We start from the raw sequence: 17,307 nt of genomic DNA, 5'->3' as shown, positions 1-17,307 counted from the left end.
GAATTGCACCTTGGCCAAAAAGCATCTTCATTTGGCCAAAGAGCAGGTTATAGTAGAATCCTTTCTACTTTGGTTTAAGGATCTCCTAAACAGGGACCAAGCAAGAACATTTTATTTCCATCCAATCTGAGTCTATGAGATTGAGTGAGCCCATATAGGGATTCTTGATTTTCCTACCCCAGGTTAGGAGATCCAGAAATGGATATATCCTGACTGGTGTAGGCAGACATCATTAGAACTTCTGTGAACCAGAACTGTCTGGATCAGTAAGGGCTTAAGAAAATGTTAGCTCTGTCATGTCACCTCTTCACTGTAAGTAGTGGTAATAAGGAAATGGGAAGGAAAAGTATATCTGAGGTCTTTTGTCCAAAATAGCAAAACAGCATCACCATGAGAGTTATAACCAATGGCTTCTCTGGAACAATACAGGGAGATATGACATAATGACAGGCAACAACAGCTGAGCAAGAATTCTGGTCACTGCAGCTCCAATTAAAGACTGCAGAACAGATCTGTATCCATTTGGTGAGTGAAGAAGAGCTGGAAGGCAAAGTGACCTATTAAGCAAAGGATACAAAAAGGCACATGTTCTCTCTCAGTATCCACTTAAAATCCCACCCCCAGGCATAAACTATTCAAATGCCCATATAATAATCCACAGAACCTTCATGAAAAAACTGTTTTCTCAATTCACAAAATAAACATGAAAATGTACAGAGATGTTTCAAGAGAGCTTGTGGAAGCTCCTTCTCTGAAGGTTTTCAAAAGGAGACTAGATATCCATCTTTCTTTGATGGGGTAAACAAAAAATCCTGCATCTTGGCAGAGAGTAAGACTAGATGTGGTCCCTTCTAATCCTATGATTCTAAGCTCCTCACCAATGAGTCCACCAGTACTTGATTCCCAGTTCCCTTCTGCCCTTGTTACCAGGCCACCCACTCTCCAGACCATCCACCCGAGAGTGACTAGTCTCAGGACTCTTCTGCCCACAACACAGTTCAGTGACATAGCCTTTTTCATCCTTCTGACATTGGCTCTTTAGCTCAGAAAGATAAGCAAACTAGCTGTTCCACTGCCTCCCAGCTCTCAGTCCTTTTTAGCCTCCCACTACTGGCTCTCTACCTCAGAATAATCAGGAATCTATCCCCTCTTCCAGCCCTCTATTATGACGCTCTGTAACTGAAAGCACCCTGGAATCCCCATATTCACTACTGTCACATAATTATGTTTTGTACAAAGTGTGCCTAATGAGTTATCATTTTAAAAGTCTTGGTCCTTGAACATAAATATCCCATTGAATTGTATGTGCTATCAGAGTATGTGAAGTTATGAAGTTTTCCTTTGTGTGTATTACTGAAATATACTGTGAAATTGGGAACACCCACAACCAGCCTTTCAGGTACAACAATGGAATAGCCAGACATGCTGATGGCACATGAAAGGAAGTCCACTTTCCCAATTGCTAGTCCAGAAGACTTCTCAGAGAGAGTATGTGTACAAGGGAGAATGCTTGACCAATGACCAATCACAAGCACTGATCTTTTCAGCAAGCTGGAAGAAACTATAAAGAGAAGCAGTATCATCACTAGGCCTCACTCCCCCCATAACTCAACACCTGGAAACATATCTGGAGGACAAAGACTATGTGTGACAGTGAGTCAGGGTTCCCCCTGATCCTGCAGCCCCGTAGTAGCAAGAACAGACTCCACCAGCCAGTAGAATAGAGAGGATTTATTGCTTCTCCAGGATACATCACAGCATAGACGTGATATGGTTTCAGGAGTCAGGGCCAGGATGCCTCAGATCCCTCGGGTTAGGGGGTCCATTGCCCCCCCTAGACCCTCAGCCCTCCGCTTAGGCTGTTTCCTTCATGTTTCCCAGCCAGCAACTGACCCTTCTCCCGAAACCTGGTGTTCGTCTCTGCCTCCCACCCTTTGTCTCTCCCCCTGGGAAGCGCCTTGTTATCTGGTTAGGCTGGTAGTTAGGTGTCTGGGCTAATACACATGTGGGTGAGTCAGTGGGAATCACACAGCACAGCGCAGGGGGTCACCGGGTTACAGAGCAGACAGTACCCCCACTACGTCACACTATGAACTGAGGAGGGTGGTCCCAGGCTGGAGGAGAGTTCCAGCCTGTGTATTGAAGTTCTATAACCTGTTTATACAATCTATTAAAAAGAGATACAGCTTGATTCAAATTCTATGCAGGTTATAGAACTCATTTTGTGAATTTACTTTTATTTCTTGAGTAGCCAAATTTGATCTTTAGCTTACTACTCAATCAATTAAAATCTATCTTTCAGTAGTTAATACATCTGTTTTATATTTTTACCTAAAGCAGTGTTTTTGTTGAAGTGTTTGAAAGAAAAGACAGTTACCAGTTTCTGTAATTGGATTTTTTCAAGATGTGTTGCACATAACCATTCACCACAGGTGTGTATGCTCACCACATGCATCGCTACTGGAAGATTTTCCCTTAGCATTTCCCAAAAGGAAGCCGGCTCAGGTGCCCCCAGCTCAGGTGTGCCTCCAGCTCCCTCCACCCTCAGTTCCTTCTTCCTAGAAAAACTCAGACCGTCGGGAAGGAAGGTGGGATGTTGAATGGACATGAGCAATGAATCTCAAAGAATGCCAGTTAAAGAAAGAGGTAACCATCTTTTCTTTTTTGCATGCTTGCTCATCTTGCCCATATCCAAGCAGTATCTTTGGAGGTGGGAGGTGTTCACTGACATGCTGACTGCAACACAGCTCTTGCATGCTGCAGGCATAGTGCATAGCAAAGGTGTGCACTGAGGACCAGGTCACGGCCTTGAAAATCTCCTGGATAGGAACACTGGTGAGGAATACTGCAGAGGAGACTTGCGCTGTGGCTGAGTGGCCCTGGTGAGTGGGGGCAGCTGAGCACTCATTAGCTGATAACATGTCTGAATGCATGAAATTATCCAACTGGAGAACCTTTGTGTGGACAAGAGGAGCCTTTTCTTTCTCTCAGCACATCCCGCAGGGCTGGAGCACACAAAATCTACTAGCCTGGGCCCCACTAGGCTCTGGTGTGTGGGAAGGGTCTTTCTCCTCAGTAGGGGCCACGTCAGTGAGGATTTGGGGGAGGGTTGTCTGGGAGGTTTTGTTTTTTTGCTTCTCACTTGTGTGAGGCTCTCAACTGATTTTTTTTGTGGGTCAGTGGCCCCCGACCCAAAAAAGTTTCACCACCCCGGCATAGAGAGTACGCTTTTAAAGTTTATGGATGATATCAAGCTGGGAGAGGTTGCAAGTGCTTTACAGGATAGGATTATAATTCAAAATTATCTGTACAAACTGAAGAAATGGTCTGAGGTAAATAGGATGAAGTTTAATAAAGGATAAATGTAAATTAGTTCATGTAGGGAATAAAAATCAGTTTCACACATACAAAATGGGAAATGACTGTCCAGGAAGGCATTAGTACGGAAAGGGATCTAGGGGACATAGTGGACCACAAAATATGAATCATCAGTGTAATACTGTTGCAAAAAAAAAAACAAATATCACTCTGGGATGCATTAACAGGAGTGTTGTAAGCAAGACATGAGAAGTAATTCTTCCTCTCTTCTCTGCCCTGATTAGGCCTCAATTGGAGTACAGTAATTTCTCATTTAACATAACAGATGTGTTTCTGAAAATGTTAGTGCTAAGCGAAAACGTGCTATGCGGGGTCAATTTTCCCATTAAATGGAAAATCAGAATGGACCTCCAACCTCCTGATTTTTTGGGGGTGAGGAAGTATCTTGAGTAGAAATCCTTTCCCCTGTGATGAGTATGTATGACAGGGGTCCCTGAAAAGGGATGGGGAAGGAGTTTGTGTTGGAGGGAATTTGATGAATGGTATCACCAGGCCTTTCTGTATGACTTCTAAGGCCCACTTGCCTGTAGTGATCTTGGCTCATGAATGGCAGAAGGGCTGCAGACTGTCTTGGTAACGCTCATTGGAAAACTATGTTGAACTTTTGACCACGTTTTCAAAAGGCTTGTCGGCCATTGGTAGACTGAGACATGGCTGGCTGTTCCTGAGTTTGTGTGAGTTTCTGTTGTCTTTGTCTTCTTCTCAAATCATAACGTCTTTGGGATGAGCATGATGACAATGCTCTGACCCGTGCTGTGTATTGTCTATTCAGCTTCTTCATGGATTGGGAGACATACCTGCCCAGGGTCTTTAATGTCACTCATGCGTCTTTAAGCAAGTATAATGAGACATCCGTGGTGTAGAAAAAAGTTTTCCACCTTCAAACAGAAGATCTTCAACAGTATTTTGTACATTTCTAGGAAAACCTGAGAGATGGAGCCAGGATACCTATTTCATGTCTATGGAAGTGGCTAAGGACCATGCTGCAGTGTCTGCTACAGAAGGACATTTGTAGTGCCGTCTTAATTATACAGAATCCTTCATTTATGTTGGACTGGAAGGAAGCCTTCCTGGAGACGTTCAATAAAGTTCTTCATGTTCTCAAAGTGATTATACATGTACTTTGCTAACATCATCACGTAGTTAGCTATTCTGATTTGGATGGAGGCCGATGAGTATGACTTTCTGCCCAGGATGTCAAGTCTCTTCTGCTTCTTGTCATATGGAGTGGATGTATATTGTGTCTGCCTGCCTCTGTTGCTGGCCATATCAACTACCAGTAAGTTTGGTGCTGGATGCCTAAATAAAAATTCAGCCCTCTTTGCTGAGACATAGTATTTTCTATCTGCTTTCTTTGATGTCGGGGAAACAGAAACTGGTGTCTGTCATAGTATTTTTGCAGGGTCTAATATGGCCTCATCGACTGGTAGTTCAATTTTGCGGACAGTGAGGCCTGCAAAATGTTGGTAAATTTTTGTTGTGTCTCGGGGACCTCAACCAACGAGATGTCTAGTGTGTTAACCACTCTCTTGTATAGATCCTGGAAGGACTAGAAGACATCCCCCACGGTTGGCGGAGGAGGCATTACTGTTTCATCAGGGGAAGAGGATGAGACGTGCAAGGTAGGTAACGTATCCTCTCTCTGAAAGTCGCCCAGTGTGACTTCCAATGTCGTTGGACTTGGGGGGGGTCTGCGTTCCACTGCAGGAGGCTTGGACGGAGGCATTAATTGAGCTGTCTCAACCTGAGTTTTCAATGCACCCTGCCAAGGCTGGGGAGTGGAAAGGGAGGGAGCCATGGGAAAGGTTGCCACATCTGAGGTTGGGGCATTTGTTGCTGCAGCTGTGTTTGCACTGCTGGCTTCAGTGATGAGTGTCTGGAGGAGAATGTAATCTCCTCATCATCATCGCTGTCACTGGAGAAGAGGGGTGCCGAGCTGGTGGGAGTGGCTATCCTGCTTCTTCCCCACAGTATTGGTGAAGCATTGGTACTGAATAATGATGTGCCTGGTACCGACATTACTTTCAGTTCTTGCTGGGTAGTCACTGGTCTTGGCATGGCAAATGTTCGCACCATCAGTGCCACATGCTGTGCCTGAGCTAGCGAGTACGCCAGTACCCAGGACAGACAATACCAGGGAGACTTCTGTACCCTTCGTCGGTACAAACTTGGGTGGTATGCGTATCAACAGTTTGGAGCACTTCTTATCCTCCGCACCATGAAGTTGTTTCAGCGCCAGTTTCGTTGATACCAACACCTATGGTACTGACAGTGCACAGTATTTTTTCTCAGCTTGGGTGCTGGTACCGCAGGGTGTGAATCTTTGGTAGATATTGCAGCTCAGGAATTGACCATACCTGACTTCGCCGGTGCCTGCAGATCCCCTGTAGCTTTCCCCTTTGGCGATGGAGGCTTTCTTTGTGGGGATAGCCGTCTCTTTGGTGCCCTCTCTGCCAAGGATGAAGAATGCTTTTTGACATTTTTTTGGCCAAGGACCCTTGATCTGAAGCTGCCATGGGCAAGGTCCGTACCAGGGAGGCTAGAGGTGCCAGTTCCAAGACTGGCCTATCCACTATCTCCATGGTGAGGAGCTATAGCTGGAGTTCCCACGCCTTTAAAGATCTGGAAGAGAGCTTTTTACAATGGTGGCAGCTCTTCGAGAAATGCTCCTAGCCCAAGCAACAGATACAGTCAGCATGTCCATCAGAGAAGGGTATCGACATTCTGCATGTCAGGCAGCATTTAAATCCTGGTAACCCTGGCATGCTTAACTTAACCTAAGTAAGGACTATGAACCTTTTTCTTTAAACTAACTAAAGTAACTCAGGGAAAACCGAGATGAGAACACAACTAACAAAAATTATCTAATAATAGCTACTTCACTAAATCTCTATGGTAACACATGGAATGCTACTGTGTTCCTTCCAAACCAGGAGCAGTTAAGAAGGAACTGACGGGTGGTTGACGGTGCACGCACGATGGCACGTTCGCTACAGCATGTGCGGTACAACACGTGTGCCACCACCCAGGAGGCGGAGTACTGCTACTGAAAAATTCTGGTTCCAAGCACAGGGGTGCCAAAACATCTACAGTGGAGCACCCACAGGGACACTCCTTGAAGAAGACTATGATATTTCTTAGTAACTGGTGGGTGCAACGGTGGGAAACATCTGACTAAGCGCATATGACCTCAATATTGGTGCAAAGACAAAACTCACTCTGCTCATGGATGGAAAAACTTAAAGGGAACACTGGTGGAATGGGTAATGAACTTACTCTAGTCAGGCTTCTGACCAGTGGAAGAAGATACGGTCTTGGGATGCAAAGCTGGGGAGAACTAGCTGGAGCTTTTCTATTGCTAGTTCATGAGTAGCTGGGAGAAGAAACTGTGTAACTAAGTTGGCATGTGTGCCTGTGGATATCTGTGTAAGTGTAGTATGTGCCAACAGCATCACAATGTGAGGGATACCCCAGGCTGGTGGGACAGAGGGCTCAATAGTCCCACAGTCCAAATTGCACCCTGGGAACCCCATCACACTTACCGTTTCTCCTCCTTCTCACACAGTGCCCGCTCGCAGTGTCTCTGATGACTCTCACTCATAGGCACCTGCCCCCTTTCCTGTGCTCTCAGGTTCGCCTTGACTCACTGGGTATCTTCCATTTACAGGTATCCTCATGTAAAACCCAGTTGGTGTGAGCTGATGCATCACAGATGCACTAGATCTGCTCTCAAATGACCAGTGTTACCCTATAACAGTGACCCTTCATTGATTTTTTTAAAGCAAAGAACAAAGATTCTGCTCTTCTCAAACCTCATAGCTCTTGGCAGCTCTGTCCCACAGAATGATGTGCAGCTGGTTCAGTGTTTCAGGTGACAGCTGTTTTCCTGTATAGTGACCTGAGAAGTGATTGAAGTTAAGCAATTACAAGGTCTTAAATAAAAAATAAACTATTATCTACCATACAGAAACTGCGGTTCCTCAAGATGTGTTCCACTATTTGTACACATGAGCCCAGTGCACTCCAAACAGATTACTGGACTTCAATGCCCACTCTGAGTGTCCTTACCCATTCAACTGAAGGCATAAAAGTGGGCCACTGTATCTGCAATAAATTCCACAGTGACAGAGATGCATGTGGAGAGTGGGTGGATGGCAGGTCTTGTTGGGGAGAAGGAAGGTGTATACATGTATATATTATGGCAAAGCTCCAACCTTGTCTTGGTGGGTCCCCCAAGTCCTGGCAGACTGCACATGCCTTAGAGGCTTACTACTACCCTCAATGGAGCCCCTCTGTCTCTGAGGCAAGGGTAACAGCTTACTGAGCCACTTTCATCATAGGCTAGGCAAAGGGTTGGTGGGAGAACTCCCATGGTATCTGTTGCCTTTCTTGTCCCGATATATACTTCCACTTCCAACAAGGATTACTGCTTAGGAGTAAACAACAGTAGAATATATTAAAAGAGAACTAGATAAATGCATGGAGGTTAAGCTCATAAATGGCTATTAGCCAGTGAGGGTAAGGTATGGTGTCCCTGGCCTCTGTTTGTCAGAGGGTGGAGATGGATGGCAGGAGAAAGATTGCTTGACTGTTCGATTCACTCCCTCTGGGACACCTGGCATTGGCCACTGTCGGCGAGCAGGATACTGGGCTGGATGGACCTTTGGTCTGACCCGGTATGGCCATTCTGATGTTCTTATGTATATTATATATTTTGTATGTATATTTTCTGTATGTTTTATAATTTAAACAGACTCCTGGTAGATAGGTAGATAGGTGAGTGCCTCAAGTTAGTATCCTTAATCCATATATAGGCATCTAAATAGCAAGTGGCCTAATTTTCAGCAATGCTGAGAAACCACTGAAGTCAATGGGAGCTACAGATGCTAAAAATATTTGAAAAATCGGGCCACTTTTTTAAGTCACTAGAAAAGAATTAGCACCCAATGCATTTTAACAGTGAGAGGTGGAAGTACACAGGGCTAGATTGTGTCACTTCCATTCCAGCATAGCCATGCCACAGCCAATCACAGGCTAGTCCAAAGGGCAGGGCCTGAAGGCTAACCAGCCCTAAGGCTAGATGATTATATCAATCTTTAAAGAATTCAAGAGTTAGAGTGTACAGGTCGTCCCCGCTATAAGTCGCCCTGGTTCACATCCATTCTGCCCTAAAGTAATTGACGCTTGTAGGAACTGATGTGTTATGAGTCCTCCTATTCCCCACTCTTAAGTTGTGCATAAAAAAAAAATCGTGCAAATGGAAGTCAGCTGCAGGAAAAAAATTCCCTGCTTTAAGTTGTTTTGCTATAAGTCAAAGTTTTTTCAAACGTATCTTGAACATATAGTGAGGATGGCCTGCAATGGGATATTAAACTGCTTCCAGCTCATCTGAAGAAGTGGATTTTGCCCATGAAAGCTCATGATGCTATATATATTTTTATTAGTCTCAAAGGTACCACAGGACTATTTCGTTATTATACAGTTCTACCACTAGGTGATGCTGTAACATAACTTATTTACGCTAACCCTAGCAACACCTGGCAGAACATTACAGAATCTTGCAGTTAACATATCTCTGCTTGCTTGCTTTCTCTCTTTTTCTGCGCAGGAAGCACTGTAGTCATTCTATATCTGGTACACAACCCTGACCTGCTAACAGCAACCTTAAAACCTACCATGTACCAGAAATACATGACAAGTTCAAAAGTAACTGCAACTAAGATCCTTTCTAGACTTCAGAGAAGATTGACACTGCGGTGGTCAACATTCTGGTGTTTGATTTAGATTAAGAAGGTCTAGTAAAGACCCACTAAATCAAACACTGAGAGCACGCCCCTGTCAATGCCAGAACTCCTACTCATTATGAGGAGTAAGGGAAGTCGAAAGGAGCATTTCTCCCGTCAACCTCCCACTGTGAGGACGGTGCCAGAGCTCAACTTAAGGTATGTCAACTCCATCTACGTTTCAGGTGTAGTGTAGTCCTGGCTTTAGGTTACTGACAACTGTACTAATGCCATGAAAGACTGCAGGATCTCATCAACTTGCTACTTTTCAATGCTCCAGACAACTTCAGCTCTGATGAACCATCACAATGGACAGACTGGAAACACTATTTTGCAAGACTTTTAATTTTTTTTTTTTTTTGATCTGAGGAAGTGGGTCTGGCCCACGAAAGCTCATCATCTAATAAACCATCTTGTTAGTCTTTAAAGTGCTACATTGTCCTGCATTTTGCTTTAATTACTACAGAATTCCATATAGAAATTTTAAATCCATTGACTTTACTGAAGACAGTAACTATGGGAAGGTTTTGGGTAGGCTTGATGTATACCTCGTATCTTAGAGAAATGTGGATTATGAAAGAGTATTCAAACTACCAAGCTTTCTGATCTGGAAAGACAGAATTTTGCTCCACCTTGAAGTGTGCCAGCGCTGCTGCACCTCTAATCGGAGATTTATGACAGCGGTGTTCTTGGTCAGTTGTGCACGAACTGGTTGGCAACCTTTGGAATCACTATCCCGCGTGCACAGCCAACTGCCTCTTTGGTTCTCTCGCTGACCCAGATGTAGCCAGATCCAAAGCAGAGGGGAGGAGGGTGGGAGGTGGAGCACCCACGGGGACAATCATCTTGCACTCCAGTTACTGCACTAGGTAGGTAACCTTCCCTTTCTGTTTAAGAAGTGTTCCCATGGGTGCTCCACCTTGAAGTGACTATGAAGCAGTATTCGTGCTTGGTGGTGGGCACTTGGGTGAATTTTACTTGGTAACTACCAATATCGCTCAGCCAAAATGCATATTAGTGTCCGCAGACAACTGGATGTCATAATGCTATGTGAAGGATGGGTGCTGAATCCCACAGGGCATTTTTGCAAATTTCTTCTGTTAGTACGCTCCTGAGGAATTCTGTTGATGCTGGCATTGCTCTTGTGGAGTGAGCACATATGGTCTCTGGGGGCTCCTTTTGGAATATGTCGAAAGCTAGATGTATGTAGCCCGATATCCATTTGGACAGTCTTTGTTTGGATATGGGTAACCCTTTTGATCTCTCTGTAAATGACAGAGTCATGGAGATTTGCGAAAGGGTTCTGTATGTTGTAAGTAGAAGGCAACTACCATGCGGACATTGAGGGTGTGTAGCGCTCTTCCTCTGTGGTCCTTGTGAGGTTTAGGGAAGACGATGGGTAAGTATATGGGTTCATTACAGTGGAATGAGGTAAGTACTTTTGGAAGAAAATTGGGGTGAGTATGGAGGGCCACTCTGTCCTTATGAAATACTGTGTACACAGGATCTGCCATTAGTGTGCCTAGCTCACCCCCTCTTCTTGCAGAGATAATTGCAACTAAAAAGGTGACCTTCAATGATAGGTATAGAAGGGAACAGGTGGCTAATGGTTCAAAGGGCTTGTCTATGAGTGCTCTGGGGATGAGGTCAAGGTCCTATGCTGGAAGTGGGTCTCTTCATTGGTGAAAACATACTGTGTAAGCCCCGGAGGAATCTCTTGATGGACAGGTGAGTGAAGACAGAATAACCTTGTATTGGTGGATGTAGTGCTGCTATGGCAGCAAGATGTACTTTAAATGAACTTAGTGACAGACCTGTTTTGTGTAGTTCTAACAGGCAGGTAAATATCTGTGAAACTCCCATCTCTATAGGAGTACACTTCTGTTTGGAATACCAGACCGTGAAGCAACGTCATTTTTGTTTAAATGTTTTTCTAGTTGCAGGTGTGCAGCAGTTCACAAAGATTTGCTGCACTTCCTCGGGATACTCCACTTCTGCAGGAATCAACCAGTTACCATCCAGGCATTAAGATAGAGTGTGTGGACATCTGTATGGTACATCTGCCCATTCTGCTATATGAGCAGAGATCGGACTGGAGGGAGGCAGGATGGTGGACGTACACTCCTCTGCAGCAGGTAAAGATATCAGGTTTGTCTGGTCCAACTCTGGGCTATGAGTATTACTTGGCATTGGATCAGAGGGAAAGGTGGGAATGCATACAGGAGGGCTGCTGCCCATTTTATGCTGAACGTGTCCCCCAAGGATTGGGAACCTATGCTCGCTCTCGAACAGTAATACAGGCACTTCTTGTTCTTGTGGGTGGCAAGGAGGTCTATCAGCAGAAATCCCCATTTTTTAAATAGATGGTTCAGAACTGTGGGGTTGAGCTCCCACTCGAGTTTGTGTGGGAAGTTTCTGCTGAGACTATCTTCCAGGATGTTGTCCTTGCCTGGGAGGTAGGTTGCTATAAGTGTTACGTTTCTCGGGATGCACCACTCCCACAGTTTAACCACTTCCCAATATAACTGGTAATATTGAGCTCCCCCTTGCCGATTGATAGAATACACTGTTGTGACATTGTCCATTAGTATCTGGACTGTTTTGTTCCAAATCAGGGGCAGAAAATGAACACAAGCATTACACACTACCCTGAGTTTGAGTAGATTTATGTGGATGTTTGTCACCTGCTTGTCCCATTGGTCTTGGACAATGTGTTTGCCCAATGGGCTCCCCAGCCCATTAGCGAGGCATCTGTCATAACTTCTAGTGTTGCAGATGGTTGCTGGAAGGGGACCCCTCTGCACACATTCTGGTGTAGTGTCTACCACATGAGTGTGGACTTTATTCTGCTTGGCATGGTAAGACATTTGTTGATATGGTGTGTGTGTGTGTGTGTGTGTGTGTGTGTGTGTGTGTGTGTGTGTGTGTGTGTGTGTGTGTGTGTGTGTGTGTGTGTGTGTGTGTGGTCTATACACTGTGCTTAGCCAGGCCTGCAATGGTCTCATGTGCAGCCGGGTGTATAGTACCATAAACGTGGCTGCTGCCATGTGTCCCAGTAGTTGTAGGCAGACACATGCCGTTATAGATGCACTGGCTTGTTCCAGGGATACCAGATCCTTGATAGCTGAGAGCCTGTGCTCTGATAGTGAAGCTATCGCTTACCTGCAGTCCAAGTGCACTCTTATGTATTCTATAGTCCGAGTGGAAGTAAGCACACACTCTGCCAGATTTATTTGTAGGTTCAGAATGTCGAACAATGTTCTAGTGGCTGCTGCTACCTGCTGTGTGTCGTGCACTGTGGGGCCTTTTAGCAGGCAATTATCAAGGGAATATGGGAATATGGTGATGCCCCCTTTTCTTAGGTGGACTGCCACCACCGCCAGTACCTTCAAGAATACCCTTGGGGCTGCTGAGAGCCCAAAAGACAACACTGTGTATTGGACACGAGGTCCCTTATAAAACGTAAGAACCATCTGTAGACTGGATGTATTGAGATATGAAAATATGCATCCTGAAGGTCAAGGGTGGACAGTCAAGCTCCCTTTTCCAAGGCAGGAATGATGGTGGCTAGGGTTACCATCTTGAACCATTGATAATGAACAAAGCCATTAAGTTTTCGGAGATCTAAAATCGGTCTCCAACCCCCTGACTTCTTGGTGATGAGGAAGTAGTGGAAGTAGAATCCCTTCTCCTCATGTTCTGGTGGAACCTCTTCTATAGCCCCTAATTTTAAGAGCTGCTGTGCTTCTTATATGAGCACGTGCTCATGAAAGGGTTCCTGAAATGGGATGGGGAGGGGAATTGAGGGTGGGGGATGGTAGTGAATGGGATGCAGTAACCCATTTTGATGATATCCAACACACACTTGTCTGTGGTGATGGTCCGCCATACTGGATAAAATGCAGCTACGTCTACTGCCAAATGCTGTACAAGGTTTGGATTACTGCCTTGGAAATTTCGGTGCTGTCTAACCCTTGACCAGACCTTCAAAACGCCTTACGAGATGTTGAGGGTTGTTGCACAGTTGCCTGACTGGAGACCTGTCTGCTCCTGTTCTGTCTTGGTCGGCACCTGTTGTCGCAGTTGTTGGGATATGTAAAATTAATAGGTGTTTGGGATGACTATACATCAGTAGCTAATGGGTCTAGCCAGAAGAGGCATTGCCATTGCCCTTTAAACATGTTTTTCCTTTTTGTCCTAGCAGCCTTGGAAGATGGTAGCACTGATCAGTGTCTTGTTTTGTCTTTGCACTTGTCTGTAAAAACATTTTCAAGGTTGAAGTGCTTTCCCCCTCCCTATAAACTGCTGATTAAGACAGTAGGTAATGCTGATTCAACTAAAAACCAGTAAACAACAAACAGGAGCGGGTAGAATTGTATTCATCACCTACTTATTAATAGTCATTGTGTAGGAGTTAAAACTACTAAATAAGGTTTTAGGAAAAGTAGTGATAGACGTGTGAATTAACATACTAAAACAGATAAAAGGGTTGATTGGTACCAGGTTGTTGCCACTCGGACATTATGTTGAATGTCTAAGGTAAATGTGAGTGGGCAATAAAGCAGTTCTGTTTACCCCATCTGCTCCTGGGTCGCCTGTTTCTTCTCTAACAGTAGTGTCTTGGCTGTTGGTGAAACGGGATTGGTTTATATCTGTGTGAAAGATCTTGCCTAGGGTCTTCAATGTGGCTCATGAGTCCTTCATTGTATGTAGTGGGGCGCTGGTGGATCTGGCAAAAAGTTTCGTGCCCTCGAATGGTAGATCTTCAACCATGGACTAGGACCTCCCTTGGGAAGCCGGAAAGCTGGAGCCACGAAGCACACCTCATGACAATTGCTGATGCTAAGGACCTTGAGGCAGCATCTGTTGAATCTAAGGGAGCCTGTAAGACTATTCTGGAGATCAATGCTCCTTCACCGATGTTCGCTTTGAATTGCTCTTTTTTATTATCAGGAAGATTTTTAATAAAATTTTTAAGTTGATCGAATATGTGGTGTATGCACTTTGTGAGGAGGGCCACGTGTTTGCAATTCGGAGCTGAAGGCTGGCTGATGAGGAAGCCTTCTCGCACATTAGGTTCAGGCATTTCCAGTCCTTGGCATAGGAGACTGTGCACATGACTTGCTGCTTGCCTCTCTGGTTGACAGCGTTGACCACTAGAGAGTTCAGCGTGGGGCACGAGAATAAGGCCACACCTTTCAGGGCCACATAATACTTGCAGTCAGATCTTTTGCAAGTTGGTGGGGTTGTTGCTGGTGTCTGCCATATGGCTTTGGCAGGGTCTATGAGTACTTCATGCATGGGAATTGTCAGCTTGGAATGTAGTGAAGCATGCGGGATATTCATCAGTTTGTGCTGGGTCTCAGGCATAGCTAACAGTGATATTTCCAGCATGTCTGCTACCCATTTAAACAATTCCTGGAAGGATTTAAAATTATCCCCCGCATTGGGTGGCGGGGGAATGATTGTGTCATCGGGTGACGAGGATTAAAGATGTGTAGGTGGGGGTGAGTCTATTGTTCATTCTGCCCGTGATGTCAACTTGCTCTTCATCCTCTGAAAAGCAGGAACAGTCGGGCGTATTGGGGGGGGGGCGGTTAAGGCTTGGGCATCTGTGGTAACTGCAGCTGCTGAGGTTGCCCAACTCTGTATGCCATCCACTGGTCCCAATATGGACAGACGGTTAGTATGACTGGCAGAAGCCACTGTGTTTGTTGCCACAGCTGCACTTGCTGCATTGGCTTGGACGACAAACTTCTGGGAGTATGCATCTGTTTAGGTGCTTCATCCTCATCATCACTAATTAAAGGCGGTGCCGACACTGGTTCTGAAAAAAAACTGAACCTGGAGGTATTTGGGGTGCCATCTGTCCCAAAGAGCAGTGTCCCCGGTAAGGACACTGTCAACTTTATTGTGGTGATAAACTGAGGCAATGGAGGTAGGGGGGAGAAGAATGGGCACCGGAGGCACTAGTAGTGTCAGACCCAGCATTAAGGCTGGAACCAGTGCTGGCTGCTTGTTAAGAGCGTCTGTGTGTTTCATTGGTGCCGACACTGCAGGAGCTTGTAATGGAGCACTCGGAGCCAGCACTAATTGCGGTCTTGCCGCTGCCACTTTTTGCGCTGCCAGTGCTTTCACCAGGTCCAGAGTGGAGCTGTTGTGTTTCGGCTCTGCGCTCAGCTTAAAGGATGAAGGACGGACCTTCTCCCTGGGGTTGCAGCTTTTCTCAGTGCAGGCCCTATCTGTTGACTGTTTCTCCAGTGCCGTAGGTGGAATCACCATGGAGACAGACTTTATATTCTGAGAGCATTTCCTCACTGGGGATACAGACTCCAAGGAAGACTAGGATCTCTTTTTTGGCATTTGAGCCCTTTCCTGGTCCCCGGGGGTTCGACCTGGTGGGAGCCAGTCTCTCAGATGCCACCCCAGGAGATGCATGCCTGAGTGGTGTGGCCTGCTGAGGCAGACCATGAGGTTTTCTCCATGCTAAGCATTTTTAGCTGGAGTTTCCTTGCTTTTCTTGTTCTAATTGTTAACTTCATACAGAGAGGGCAATGTTTCATGTAGTGCTCCTCACCCAAACACTGAACACGCTCCAAGTGTCTGTCCAATATAGAAATGGACAGCCTGCAGCTCTTACACATTTTAAATCCTGGTGAGCCAGGTATGTCCCAGTAAAACAGTCTCTTGTGAGCAATGGGACCGTGACTGACTATATGTGGTATAATGAACTCAACTATGCTAATAACTATCAACTTTATCTAAGAACTAATAACAAGGTAAAAGGAGGGCAATTGCTCTGCTGTGACCAAAGCCAGCAGCGGTCAGAGAGGAACTGAGGCGGTGGTTTGCCGTGCGCATAGGATAGCCGTTTCAAAGGTCTCGTGCCAGTGTTCTGCATGCACAGCCAACCGGGTCACAGCTGTGATAATCTCTGATTAGAGGAACAGTGGCGCTGGCGCTCCTCAAGGTGGAGAACCCATGGGGACACGCCTCGAAAAAGAACTGCTTGGTCTGGAAGATGGTGACCACATTAATGTCAAACTGGACAAAGAAAAAGGATAGACAATTCTAGCAGTTGCAAAGAAAAAAAATTCAACTTCAAGGCTGTGTCTAGACTGGCCAGTTTTTCCAGAAAATCAGCTGCTTTTCCGAAAAAACTTGCCAGCTGTCTACACTGGCCGCTTGAATTTCCACAAAAGTACTGACGATCTCATGTAAGATTGTCAGTGTTCTTGCGGAAATACTATGCTGCTCCCATTCGGGCAAAAGTCCTTTTGTGCAAAACTTTTGCGCAAAAGGGCCAGTGTAGACAGCTGAGATTTGTTTTGCGTAAAAAAGCCCCGATCGCGAAAATGGCGATCGGGGCTTTTTTGCAGAAAAGCGCGTCTAGATTGGCATGGACGCTTTTCCGCAAAAAGTGCTTTTGCGGAAAAGCGTCCATGCCAATCTAGACGCTCTGTTCTGAAAATGCTTTTAACGGAAAACTTTTCCGTTAAAAGCATTTCCGGAAAATCATGCCAGTCTAGACGTAGCCCAAGACTATAGTGATCAACAAAAATCACTGACAGCTATAGTTTGTTCCTCAAAAAGAAAAACCAACAAAGCAATCTCTACAGATGACAGATGAAGAACAAGATGATTTGAGGATTCCAAACCAATCACAGCCAGTCATTGCCCCTAATTGACAGCCAAATGACTATGCTTAACATCAAAAATATCATCATAGTGAATTTTGTAAATGGTAGGAATGTAGATATGTAATGAAATGCTAACCTATATTACACTTTTCAGAGAAGCGGCTGTGTTATGTGTTAGTCTGTTACAGCAAAAACAACAAGAAACAATGGCACCTCAAAAACTAACACATTTATTAGGGCTTAAGCTTTCATGAGATAAAATTCACTTTCTTGGATGCTTGAAGTGAAAGAAAGGCAAGAATACAGAGAAGGGAATGTAATATCAGTTACAATTAAAACAGGGTGGATGTAGCTCACCTCTAGCAGTGATGTGAAGGTGAAAGTACCTGAATGGAAAATCACTTATTGTAATGAGACAGCCATTCCCTGACTCTATTCAGACCCATTCTGACTGTACCAAATTTGCACTTGATTTTCAGCAGTTTTACATTGCAGTCTGGTTTTAA

General features: G+C 45.1%; 1 protein-coding gene across 3 annotated transcripts in view; it reads right to left on the bottom strand.

Annotated features, from left to right (window-relative positions):
• Positions 1-17,307, bottom strand: part of TEX11 (testis expressed 11) — a 213,286-nt gene that overhangs the window by 85,571 nt on the left and 110,408 nt on the right. For all 3 annotated transcript variants that reach the window (XM_075917648.2, XM_075917646.2, XM_075917649.2), the window contains one exon: positions 7,191-7,276. In XM_075917648.2, the coding sequence (XP_075773763.1) occupies positions 7,191-7,276 (86 nt within the window). The remainder of the gene's footprint in view (positions 1-7,190; positions 7,277-17,307) is intronic.

This window comes from Pelodiscus sinensis, chromosome 13 (genome assembly GCF_052426305.1).
Source record: "Pelodiscus sinensis isolate ZL-2025 chromosome 13, ASM5242630v1, whole genome shotgun sequence".
NCBI classification, from domain to species: Eukaryota; Metazoa; Chordata; order Testudines; family Trionychidae; genus Pelodiscus; species Pelodiscus sinensis.
The sequence above is the reverse complement of the archived record's forward strand: the minus strand, read 5'-3'. Positions and strand labels throughout refer to the sequence as shown.